Source organism: Ostrea edulis, chromosome 4, assembly GCF_947568905.1.
Source record: "Ostrea edulis chromosome 4, xbOstEdul1.1, whole genome shotgun sequence".
Classification (NCBI taxonomy): domain Eukaryota; kingdom Metazoa; phylum Mollusca; class Bivalvia; order Ostreida; family Ostreidae; genus Ostrea; species Ostrea edulis.
The window spans coordinates 72,987,222-73,000,268 of NC_079167.1; the positions used below are offsets into that span (position 1 = coordinate 72,987,222).

The 13,047-nt window shown below is 35.4% G+C and overlaps 1 protein-coding gene and 1 long non-coding RNA gene across 3 annotated transcripts in view; both read left to right on the top strand.

The window, feature by feature from the left end:
- LOC125668339 (growth factor receptor-bound protein 2-like) overlaps positions 1-6,661 on the top strand; it is a 26,845-nt gene extending 20,184 nt beyond the window's left edge. Inside the window, exons 4-5 of one of the 2 annotated variants that reach the window (XM_048902323.2) lie at positions 4,085-4,250; positions 5,094-6,661. In XM_048902323.2, coding sequence (XP_048758280.1) covers positions 4,085-4,250; positions 5,094-5,270 — 343 coding nt within the window. In that variant the 3' untranslated portion in view covers positions 5,271-6,661. Of the gene's footprint in view, positions 1-3,858; positions 4,019-4,084; positions 4,251-5,093 lie in introns of both variants that reach the window. The other variant, XM_048902324.2, reaches the window with a different exon arrangement.
- A 3,917-nt stretch (positions 6,662-10,578) lies between these two features.
- On the top strand, positions 10,579-11,740 carry LOC130054310 (uncharacterized). Its single transcript, XR_008802621.1, has 2 exons — positions 10,579-11,316; positions 11,411-11,740. It is a non-coding gene; the product is annotated as an uncharacterized LOC130054310 (long non-coding RNA).
- The last annotated feature ends 1,307 nt before the right edge of the window (positions 11,741-13,047 follow it).

Sequence of the window (13,047 nt, forward strand, 5' to 3'; positions counted from 1 at the left end):
ATGATTATAATTGGCAATGATCCCTCTACCAAAGTTGTGAAATTTTTGACCCCAGGGTTCAGGTACCAGAGTGAGACTAGATTGGTCATATACATTATGTATTGAAAATGTGATAGAAAATCTTTACTAGGGGATAGACATTGACTTTCAAACCCACTTGCCCTTCAGGCAAATGAACCAAACATTGACTTTCCCCACATTCAATATTAGTTGCCCCAAGTTCAAAAAGTATTTTAAAAAATGAGTATTTCAATAAGTTATTTATCATATTATAATAGCAAAAACTCAAGAACACAAACAAAACCAGAGTAGGATGCATAGCACATGACATTTCACTCTAGTTCTTTTATAAAAGCATTCATGGATCTACCCATTCATTGTAGCAGCCCCTCTTTGTTTTGTCTATCCATTCATTGTAGCAGCCCCTTTTTGTCTACCCATTCATTGTAGCAGCCCCTCTTTGTTTTGTCTATCCGTTCATTGTAGCAGCCCCTCTTTGTTTTGTCTACCCATCATTGTAGCAGCCCCTCTTTGATTTGCTTGAAAAGCAGCCTCACATTATAAGTGTATAGGAGAGGGAAATGTTAATGTATAATATATTATCTATTCTAGTTGAATTACCAGTCACAAATGATGATGCACCCACAATTGTTTAAATTTTTGACAGACACCATACTAGTGTCAGTTTCAAGAACAATATGAGACTTCCATGCAGCCAGAAACACTTTTCAGTTCACACTTTTGTTTGTTTTCAGTCTGGCTATTCTTCTTTTGTGTTTGTTTTCTTCAATAATACTGCTTCCTTCTGTCTGAGTATGCGAGTCTGGCTTTGAAACCGAGATCATGATAAATTGTACGTCTGGGGGTTGATTACATTTAGTACAACTTGATTACTCAGGTGAAAATACTACCAAGGATTTTCCAGAGCACAAACGTGTTATGAAATCATGGAGTAAAGAACTGAATTGAGTATTTTATGTAAGAATGTCACATTTCTAATGAAAATATTCACTTGCCTGGTCAGACAAGTATGTCTAGAGTAATAGAATTTCACTTGCTCAAACCAAGATTTTGCTTGTCATGGGCAATCAGGCAAACATTTTTGTCAATTCCTGTTACTGCAGAACAGAACAATGTGAAATTTAGGACCAGGTCCCTGGATGGGGTGGATCAATTTATGAAATTGCAATACATTTTAGAAAATCTTTATCCCTAGACATTGAGCTGGCAAACTGTTTGCATGATTATAATGAACAATGATCCCTCTTTGAAAACTAAAAATTCATTAGCCCTCTTAAGACTCACAGTGATCAAAAATTGGCTGAAAACTTGGTATAGACCTGGGGTTTATGCCAAAACATATACCTCATCAAATTGGCATAGACCGTAACATTGAATAAGAATAACTCAAATTTAAAGCATTGTTTATTTCATATGTATTTAAAAAGCACAAAATGGAACATTGATCAGGTTTCTTTGAGCATGCTGCAATTTTTACACCACAATTCAACAAAAACTTTTTTTCCATCTATGTAGGCCAAAATAGAAATATTGTTTGTTTCCCCTCGCCCAACCGAGTCTGTAAAAGTCACACCAATTTTCCCAAAAGTTTTTATTCCGTTACTCTGGCAAAGTTTTTTTTTTTTCATTTCCGGAAAATTTCAGGGTCATTACAAGTACAGATCAGTATTTTATGATGACCAAGATTTTCTATATCTTCGTTGGTTTTAATCTAAAATAAAAAAAGATAATACGAATAGAGCTGGTCTGCTGCATCGAGATTGAGAAATGTTGTGTACATGAGAAGCGAGGAGAGAAAGAGACTCCGAGGCATCCGGGTGTGCAAGTCGTTCTTTAGTAAGGGAAAGTGTTGGTATTTCTGATGGGTATGATATTTTCGACAGTCAGTAAGAAGCATTAAATATCTATGTTTTCTCAGTTAAAACTTATTTTCGAACTGGATATATTTACAAACTGGAAAACACCTAATTATATGCGCATGTGTAACGTAGCTCTGATTGGTTGATTTGAATACATGACCTTGTAAAAAAGATGTCAGCATCCATTTTGTTTGATCGGCAAAATCAAGTCCCATAGAAACATTTTCTGGTAAAAGTTTGATCTACCGATATGACTAAAAAATTATAATCAAAATCACTACCACATAATGTGCAAAAAAATCAACGGAATTTACTAAAGTTCTGTCAGAAGGTATAACACCATGTGTTTGAAATAACACCACTGTCCCTAGTTGCAACATTCTACCTGACTTAATCTAAGTATCAATATGTGACATAGGTAGCAGAAAAAAACCTTATGAAACCCAAATGTTCGTCGAATCAACTGTTATACATGTACAATATGTCTTTGTTCAGTGGTTAGATAATGAGCTTCCAAAATACAATGAGTACTGTCCAAAATATCAACACCATTCCCTAAATGCTAAACGTGGCAATCAAAGAAGAACTCTATGCAAGAACCGACTTTACGAGTTTGATGAGGAAACATGGAATGATGTTCCTCATGAGGTTTTGGTATCGGGCTTTGTTAATGGTCATGGGAATTTCATACTAAATAAAATTCTGCTGGCTAAAAAATTTTTTTACCTACCTAACGACTCTTCTCAGAAACTTGGGGTCGGGAGAGCTAGGGGAAACAAACCTATTTTTAAATATGGCCTTAATATTATTTTTATCTACTTAAAGACCCAATTTTAAGTTGACACCCCCAAATTGTAAGCTGCCTGCCAATCAAACATTTAACAATAGATTTCAGGCACTGTGATCTGGAGCTACCCCAGAGAGGTGTTTTGATAACAATAACAGCCAATATCTACAGACATTCTTTAGATCTTGAGGAAGCCCAGTACACCTGAGTTGTGATAGCAAATGACCTGTGCACAATTGCTATTTTCTTGTAATTCAATTGTTTTTAAAAAGGCCCCTGAACAATGCAATTTCAATATAATTGTAATTTCCCCCCTCTATATACCTGTACATGTATTATAAATTACACAATCAGAAATCAAACAATAATTTGCACAATAAGTTTTAAAACTTGTAACCTATTGAAATAATTTATGTCATCAATTTATGATACCTCTATATTTATAACAGAAATTATTCATTGAGTCAATGACAGAGAGAAAGAGAGAGAGAGAGAGAGAGAGAGGGGGGGGTGGGTGTAGAATGTGTGTCAGCTACCCTTAGGAATACAACCATTATTCAAACACTATGACCACAGAAACTCTGCAGAGGTCCCTGAGACAGGTCCTGTGTATATCAAAACTATAAAAAAGCATGGACAGGTAGATTTCTACCATGTTCTGCCTCTGTGTATTTCTTTGAGTGCCATGGGATATAGCAATTAACACCTTGGTAGACCCTGGCCACTCCAGGTAAATAACATCTGTTTAGATTAGGCTCCGCCTACATTTTCACTGACCTTATGGTCATGAGATGGGTCTTTAAACTTAGAACATGGGCATAGACAATTTGGTCCATCTCAATTACATCTGATATAGACCAGTACCATTTGATGTAGAACAGTCTGTTGTTAAATTCAAACACTGGATTCAAGTAGAAAATTGCATTTCCTTGTGATGTGAAAAAAATTACTCTCCTAATTTATGTACATGTATCATTTATTACAAAGTCTAAAAATAGAGAAGTATAAAAAGCAAACAAATAATGCAATTATTTCTAAATACCAAATAATGTGCATACTCTGGTGACCATCAAAAGGCCCATGGGCTTTGTATAAAGTGAAATGTGTACTTTAGATATACACAAATTTCTTCAGCACCCTAATGAATTTTGATAAAATAATCAATGCAAACATGGGCACCTTATCTTTCAGAGTTCGCGAGGCTGTGCAACACTTCAAGGTCCTTCGGGACGGAGAAGGCAAATATTACCTCTGGGTTGAAAAGTACAACTCGGTGAACGAGTTAATAGAGTACCACAAAACTTCATCTGTGGTCCGGGGACAAAATGTAAAGCTCATTGAATATGGCAAGGTAAAAATATATATGCATAGTATCTCTCTTTCCTCTCTCAAAATGTGCATGCTTTTTCTCTTCCAGGTTTCAAGAAAATATCCAGCATTTTAAAGTATTAAGGGATGGAGCAGGGAAATATTTCCTATGGGTTGTCAAGTTCAACTCTATAAACGAACTGATCGAATATCATCGGATGTCATCTGTCAATCGTGGACAGACCATTGTACTCAAAGATATGGCGACTAACAGGGTTGGTACCATCACACCCCTTGGCATGTCTCCTAGAGTAGTCAGCCCTCGACTGTGTCGGATGTGTAATAACTGAAGGGTTGAAGTTCAGAGGGGTGTTTTTTGTTTTCCTGTTGATGTCTGTAATTTCTAACTCTGTATGCTGATTTATTGACTTTCCTATCAACTAATTTTGTGTTGGCACCATTTCCTTGTTACATACTTTCCTCTTGTGTTCCAGTGCATGCATTAGCATACATCTGTAAATCTCTCTCTATATATATACACGAGTTCTTGATTATATTCTACTTCTCTATTATATGTGAAGATACACATGTTGAGTTTGAAAGAGGTGTAGGTCCAACCCATTTTTAAGTTGGTGGAATTTAATTGGTGTGAAGGATATAGTTTTCTAACAAATAGCCATTGTGTAACAATGGAGCAAGTAATGGACAAGGATAACTGTGTACAAAAACCAAAACAAAAAAATATCATAATGTACAGGTTAGTGAATTACTGCTGTAGTGTGTCTTGCATTTTGACTCCCTGGGATCCCTTTTGAAGCGGAAAGTCTGTGCTACTTTGATTTCTTCGTTGGAATCTGTTTTTCCTGTCAGCAGTGTGCAGTTCAAGGCTGTATACATTGATTTCATTCCTTTTATGTTGTACATCTTGATGATACTGTTGCATTTTTATAAATTGAATTCTTAATTCAGTGTATTTCAATGATATTTTCATTTTGAATAGAATATCAAGAATAGATATATTATATGAAAGAGGGGAAAATATGAATGAACACCATCATTGAATTGTGCTTTACATAAAACGAACAATTTATGATTTTGTCTTCTTTTTTTTTTTACAGAAAAAGAAAGCGTCAGCACTGTATGAATTCAAACCAGAAACGCAGGGGGAGCTAGGATTCTGCAAAGGTGATATCATAACAGTTCTGGAAGAGGTGGATAACAATTGGTGGAAAGGCGAGCATAACGGCCAGGAGGGGTTGTTTCCTGCTGCATATGTCAGAAAGATGGACCTGTAAATCTTCCGACTCTAGCTTGTGGAAAATCAGCTTGAAAAAAATCATTTGTAATGTCATCTTTTATAAGGACAAGATCCTCACCCTGTCTGTTCTGATGGATTGGTCCAAAATATCAGCACAGTGTCTGATATATATTGGCACTCACGAAAAAACTAATATTCGTTAGCCATAGTGTGCCAGCCTTATTGCATATACCCATCTTCTAATTGTGTACCATAGGAGACCTTACTCCGTCGGCAGTCTCAGAAAAGGATTATCTTTCCAATCAACTATTTAAGATTTTTTTTTTCCCAAGAAGATGAAAGATGTACCATGTATTTGTATAAATTTCATTTTTCATGTAGATACTCATTGTACATAAGCAAACATTTTTCAGCAGTATAGATGTGGCTTAATGCATATTTTAAGCATTTCTGTGCAAGATTATAAGAAAGGTCTTCATTTGAATAGCAGTAGAATAGGTGCAGTAGAGAAAACGTAACAATCCAAAAGAATCGTTTCCTCAATTGTCTCCTCTCAAATATGAGAATTTGCAAATTGCTTTAGGATTCAACAAGAAACTATTGACACCATTAGGAGTTGTTGGATTTAAGGACAATACCCCTACCTACACTGTTGATCTGCAGTAGATCTGATAGCCTGAGAATTATAGACTTGTGTGTTTAACCATTTTCTATAGCCTGGTTCTAGAATCAAATACAGTAGTTCAATATTTGTTGGAAGTTCTATTTACTAATTTTCAGTTAAGGTTAGATTGATGCATATATGTTCCCCTTATTCACTAAATATCAAATGTTCTGCGTATATTTTTTTAATGTATACAAATTTTAGATGTATGTTTTGTGAAGGGATTCTTGCATAATGACTACCCAGATGCTGAAATCTGTACAGTCTAATTTGCAGTTTAATTTCCAGACATAGCTTACATAGACATATAAAGAGTTATGGATTGAAATCTGTCACAGGTTATTTTGACATGTTTATGTTGCTGTTGATATATGGATATATATATTTATATACTATAACTACATTTTCTTGTGATCTTGTTTTTCTACTTTCATTTTCATTTAAAAGAGTTGCGTGATTATCTCCTTGGCATCAAAAAAAAGTTTTGAAAAGACAACCACTTTCACATTCTTTCTGCAGTTTGTGTGGCGATTTTGTCTGTTGAGCTGATATGATGCTTTAAATTTCTGCTCCTCCTCTTGATACATGTACTTCCAATGTCAATATGCTGGTCAAGACATTTTTGCACTTAAAAAGTAATGTAACTTAACATTGGCACTGGTGATATAAGAGTTAGTTTCTGAGAAACAGTGTGTCCTCTGCCATATTTTATAAAATGTTAACAAGAATGTCAATAAGTCATGAATAAATTTAGCAATTTTTAATTTGTGTCCTGTTATTTTGGAGTTTTTGGTAACCTGGGTCATGTAATCTATTGTTATTGTCTGCATCCACTGTGCATTAACAAATTGAACGTTTTTAATTTCTACTTTCAATTCTTTTCAAATATGGTGTGAAGCAATGGGGGAGGGGGAAAGACTGTCAATATTTACTTATTTTAAAAAATCTTCTATACAACCGCACATAATGTAAGAAAAACTAAATGCAGAGCCATGTAGATATTGTAAATTTCATGATTGCCGAGGTACCGGTAGACGTTCTGACTTCAGAGCAGGGCCGAGCTTAGTATATAGTGTTTATATGTAAACTATTTAAATATCATTTTCTTTAATTCTATTGAACTAAACTGAAACATGAATAGAAGGGGCCGATAGCCCTTTACCAAAATAGTTAATTTTATATGATCGTAGGGTTATGGGGCTAAAATGGTCATGGCGTTTAAATGTATTTATCAATTGAAAGACTTTCTTTAATTTTACTGATGCTATTTAAAAACTAAATGCAGAAAAGGATGTGCCAAACTGAATTTCACAACTCCCAGGGTTCTGACTCTAGGGTGGGTCCAAAATAGTGTGTTTTTGTAACATTTTATTTTCTGTAAATTCTTTCATCAGTATGGGCCTCTTGTCAATCAGATTAGTGTGAATTGTGCAGGGTAAACGTGTGTACAGTAGGGATATTGGTGCATTAGTTTTGTGACTAGAAAATTAATGAAATCAATTAAACAATAGTTCTTGCTCGATTTCTTTTACAATTCCAACATGTCGGTATTATATGTTTTAAATCGAGGTAAAACAAGTTGATGGTACAGGGATTTCAACAGTCTCGATTGAAGTCAGCATTTCGCAAATTCTATGGTCGTTATAACGATCTAGTTCGTCAATACAACCTCGCATTGGATCAAATGCTGTCTGACGTGTTTCATACCGATTGTTAAGCCGTTCTTGGCACACTGATTTTGACTGCGGATAACTCCGTTTACCTGATCAGAATATGGGGCTCACGGCGGGTGTGACCGGTCAGCAGGGGATGCTTACTCCTCCTAGGCACCTGATCCCACCTCTGGTGTGTCCAGGGGTCCGTGTTTGCCCAACTATCTATTTTGTATTGCTTGTAGGAGTTATGAGATTGATTACTGTTCGTTATCTTCACCTTGCATGTTAGTCGTGAAAATGTTTTATTTCATAAATATAGAAAACATTCTCCCTCCGTTTTTCTGAATATAAATCAAGTGCTTCATGAACAAGAGGCCCATGGGTCATATCGCTCACCTGAATCACCTTGGTTCTGCCATTGTTCAACTGCTGATTTTTTAAAAGAGGATAGATTTTTTTTTTTACAATCGTTATTACCATGAATTTTTTTTATCCCCAAAGTGTCACAATTGAACATGAAATCACACAGCATGGGAATGCCTCAACACTAATATGATGAACATGACCTTGCTGTTCTGGTGAAGGTCGTAGATCATGGTATGAAATGATATGTCCCATATACACAATGTGAAAGCTTTATCTTTGTGATATTTAATAAGTTACATTTTCTTAAAGGTAAGTCAAGGTCACAAGGTTAGAACTTCGATACAAAAAACAAAACAAGCAACAACCCAGTTTTGTCACAAGGAATGCATGTATGACACGAGACCCTATCACTCGCTATTAAAAAATTATGAGTAAAATTAAAGTTTTGAAATCTGGGTCAAGGTCTAGATCACAATGTCAAAGATCAAGTATGAAATGTGAGACCTTACTATGGTATAAGGAATTTATATGCAAATTAATGAATGCCCTACCTAGTTCAGGAGATATTGAATAGGTTAATTTTTTAAAAGTAGGCCAAGTATATAAGGTTAAAAGCTATAATATCAAAGAAAAGAATGTGTTCATGAAATATGAGAGCCCCATCACTCGCCATTCAAACGTTATGAGCAAAGTTTCGGACAGATAGCCCCGTGGGGATCCGGGTTATTGTAAAATAGGTTCTCAGTACCCCTTGCTTGTCGTAAGAGGCGACTAATGGGGCGGTCCTTCGGATAAGACCGCAAAAAACGAGGCCCAGTAGCACGATAAAGATCCCTCCCTGCTCAAAGGCCTTAAGCGCCGAGCCTAGATTATGCAGCCCTTCACCAGTAATGGTGACGTCCCCATATGAGGAAATATTTTCGAGAGGGAAGTTAAACAATATACAATCAATCAATCGGATAGATAAGGACAAAACAGTATACCCCTGACTATAGTCGCGTGGGGCATACATTTTCCCCATATATATTACCATATAACATCCCTTATTGTGGCCTTACCCTACTCCCGATATATTACCATGTAACATCCCTTATTGTGACCTTACTCTACTCCCGATATATTACCATATAACATCCCTTATTGTGACCTTACTCTACTCCCGATATATTACCATGTAACATCCCTTATTGTGACCTTACTCTACTCCCGATATATTACCATGTAACATCCCTTATTGTGGCCCTACTCTACTCCCGATATATTACCATGTAACATCCCTTATTGTGACCTTACTCCCGATATATTACCATGTAACATCCCTTATTGTGGCCTTACTCTACTCCCGATGATTTGAATGAAATTGAGAATCTACTAATGTCAGGAATGTTTCATGTAAATTTCAAACTTTTCTGGCCTAGTGGTTCTTAAGAAGAGTTTTACAGATTTTTCCTATAATACCCAATGTTAAAACTTTGATCCCCTATTGTGGCCCCACCCTATGCTCCATGATTTGGACAAACTTCAATGTACACCTATCAGGAAGCTTTCATGTAAATTTCAACTTTTCTAGCCCAGTGGTTATTGAGAAGAATATTTTTGAATTACCCCACCCTATTTTTGTGACTTATCTCCCTTCATATATTGCCCAATATATGCCTATGAGACGATTCTCTGTAAAGGTGTCAAGTTTGCATTTTAGATTCGTCTTCAACTTGGTTATTTCGCATGCAATACAGTCATACAAAAGATATTCAATGATGTGTGTTTTCCTTGGTTCAATCACTTTAAAAATGACCCAAGACGTGCCGAAAAGATCACAACACTGACGTTGTTTAAATATAGATCGTTTAGCACCGATTTGTGAAACAAACTTGAATCCCCTTCACCAAAGGATGATTTGTGCCAAGTTTGATTGAAATTGGTCCAATGATTCTGGAGAAGATAAAAATGTGAACAGTTTACAGACAGAAGGACAAACGACAGACAAATTAACTTTTTATTTTATTTGCATACATATACATGTACCGTATAGCGGGTTTTTCCACAGGGTGATACATTTGGTTTATTTTAGCTGTTAGATAGCTTTCCGCCAAACTTTCACTCGCCAAATATGCACCCAATTGCGACTTCAGTATTTGCAAGAGAGATAACTCTTCCTTTTCCGCCAAAATTTATTCCGCTAAAATTATTAGCATACCGACCAGCAAATCGCCAATTTTAGACCCGCGGAAAATCCCCGCTATACGGGTTACTAACTTTTCCAACAATTTTAAACCTGTATTTTGATTACAAGTATATCAAAATAACGTTCAAATATCATATGAAAAATTTACAACAAATGATAATTTGAAACAAAAAAAATTATGAATAGACAACGGATTCAATCCCTCCAATGCTGTTTATAATGAATGAAAATTGTATCTACAGACTTCCAAGAAATAGAAATGCTTTTTGACAATTTTAAAATGCTTGATATCCTTAAATATCAGAGATCATGTTTATCTTTAAAAAAAAAAAAAAAAGATTTCAACTATCTGGAAAATCGTTTTATTTCTTGGAAATGTTGGCAATGTTTCAATCAATTACCAGAATTAAGCTGTAGCTTTATTATTAGTGTTCATTTATAGGAAATAATCCGTCTTCTTTGTGTGTACGTGGATTTTCTTTTTCTTCTTCTTTATTTTCTTTTTACCTTACAATGGGTTTTCATACAAAAGTTTACCAAAAACAGTGGAAAAAATATTTTTTGTACCGAAATTGTTTCCATGCTCCTTTAAAACACGGCGTGTTCTTTGAAGTAATGTAAAAATTAAAGAAATGAAATCAATTAATTACAAAGTTTTGCCACCAATTTTCGTATTGCGAGATATTGCTATTGTTCATACTGTTTTGAACTATAATATTGCAATATTTAGTATGACAAAATAGGCTTTGAAAAAAAAAGTCTACTTTTTGAACACTAAAGAACCACGCACGCACACAAAGAAAATGGGGAAGGAAATAAACTATCTTATGTTTAGAGATATTTAATTGAAAATGTTAAAAAAAAAGACGAAACATGTGTAAAATAAAGGTAATTTAGAGCGTAAAGTTAACTGAAATGACGACAAGAAGAGCGGAGCAAACTACATCCGTGATGTGATTTGGTCGCGATCGGCGATGGAGAAACTGGTGTCGGTCTAGCTTACTAAGTTGAAAACACTTGATGATCACAGATTTCGACAGAAATTCAAAGGATCTGAGAGAATTGATGGTGGATATGATGGATCTAGTTAACGTTAAGATCTTAGTAGGATTTTTGGAAAGAAACAACAGTATGTTCATCGTTAGGACTCGCGGTAAACGTAGCCATGCAGGAGACGATTCAAGACAGTAGGACAGATTTAGACAAAGTGCAGGTAGGTTGCGTCTTTTATTTACCTTCAGTGTGTGTAAAAGAAAATAAAAACGAACTGACGGAGTTTTTGTTCACTTGGGAAATTTCTGTTGTAGGATTTTAATGAAGACTCGCACCGGTACCCTGACATGAACATGTAAATTTTTCTAGCCTCGAAACCAGCCTTGCTTATGATCATGCCGAGTCATAGCCGTGATGGAAGTTGCTAGGAAACAACAGGTTAACTTATCATCATAAAGTAAATAGGCTTATAACTCTGTCTACATGTCTTCGCTTCCAATATCACAGAACTTTATAAAATCGCCATGCAGAAGTTGAAGACGGTATTTAAAACTGTATAAAATGAAACAGAATGATATGTTTAATGTTTCTCTTTTATAAATTGATGAAATTCTTGTTTGTTTACAATATAAAATCTGTATAAATATCCTGCTGCGTTTGTTTCTGTAATGATATCATTGCAGTGGCGGATCCAGATTTTACGAAGGGAGGTGGGGGTGAAAGTCAAGTATTAGCCAAAATACTCAGCCATTTTAGGTGCCATTCTGGAATTTTACTCGCACTATTTCTGTTATCTAAATTTGTGGCGAGAGTGGGGGGGGGGGGGGGGGGGGGGGTCTAAATCCTCCACTGCATTGCATAAGCAAGAACCCAGGTGAAAATACAGGAACTGACTTTTGAAGCGGTGATTGTATTCATACGCAAGAACAAACTGATCACGTGACCAAATTCATGTCATACGAAATTGAACATCGATTTCATTAGTACTGTCATATAAGGAAGTGCATTGGCAAATGTAAATATATATATATATATATATATATATATATATATATATATATATATATATCATGAAAAAGGATGCAATGTTATTAAATGGGTAGCATTAATGCTAAAAATGGAAGAAAGTTGTATTTTTGTGTCGCGTGTGAAACATGACAACACTTAAGGATTCTTTTCTCCGCTGTCAGTATGTCCGTCCGCTTGTAACGCCCTAGAACTTTTAAACTGTTGGAGATAGAATTCTCATAACTAACATGTGCTGCCATTGTGTTCAAGTCAAATGATACATACAAGGATCGCTGGTGTTCTCTCTCTGTCAGAATCTACGGGACGTATACAATCTAAAAGCAGCAACTGTTGATAACATTTAAATTTGAATTCAGTAATGTCCTTTTTGGGGTGTTTTAGCTTAAAGTCATTGTCAGGCAAAAAGAAAAAAAAAGAGTTGAAATAATGATTTTTACCATGACAATTATATATAATTATTCTAATTTTCTCAAAATATACACAATTAAGCACTGATCACTGATTAAAAATTAGAGTTTGACAAAATCATGCAGGCTGCCATTTTGATGCTCTTCACTGTTCAGAGTTAAATATGTTGTAGTTTATCATCGGGTTTTATCCCAGAATCCCGATCACTTCCAAATGCTCTGCTACGTCAGCAAACCCCTTTCACTGTTCTTATTAGTTCTATAGGGAACATTGATAACAGTAATGTGTTTCTAAATTTGCCAGCTTGTCAAGCCTTTAATTGCACACATAAGCAAGGACAGTGCACGACAATTTTCTATGTGATACCAAACCCTGCTAAAGATGCTGCATCCAAATGAAGATCTTTGCAAACAATGGATAACTAATTTGAAGAATGGAAGTTGTGTTATAAAACTTTTGTATACTATCTTACTTGTTAGACAACTGTTCTGGTGCACATCCCTGTTGTCTTTTG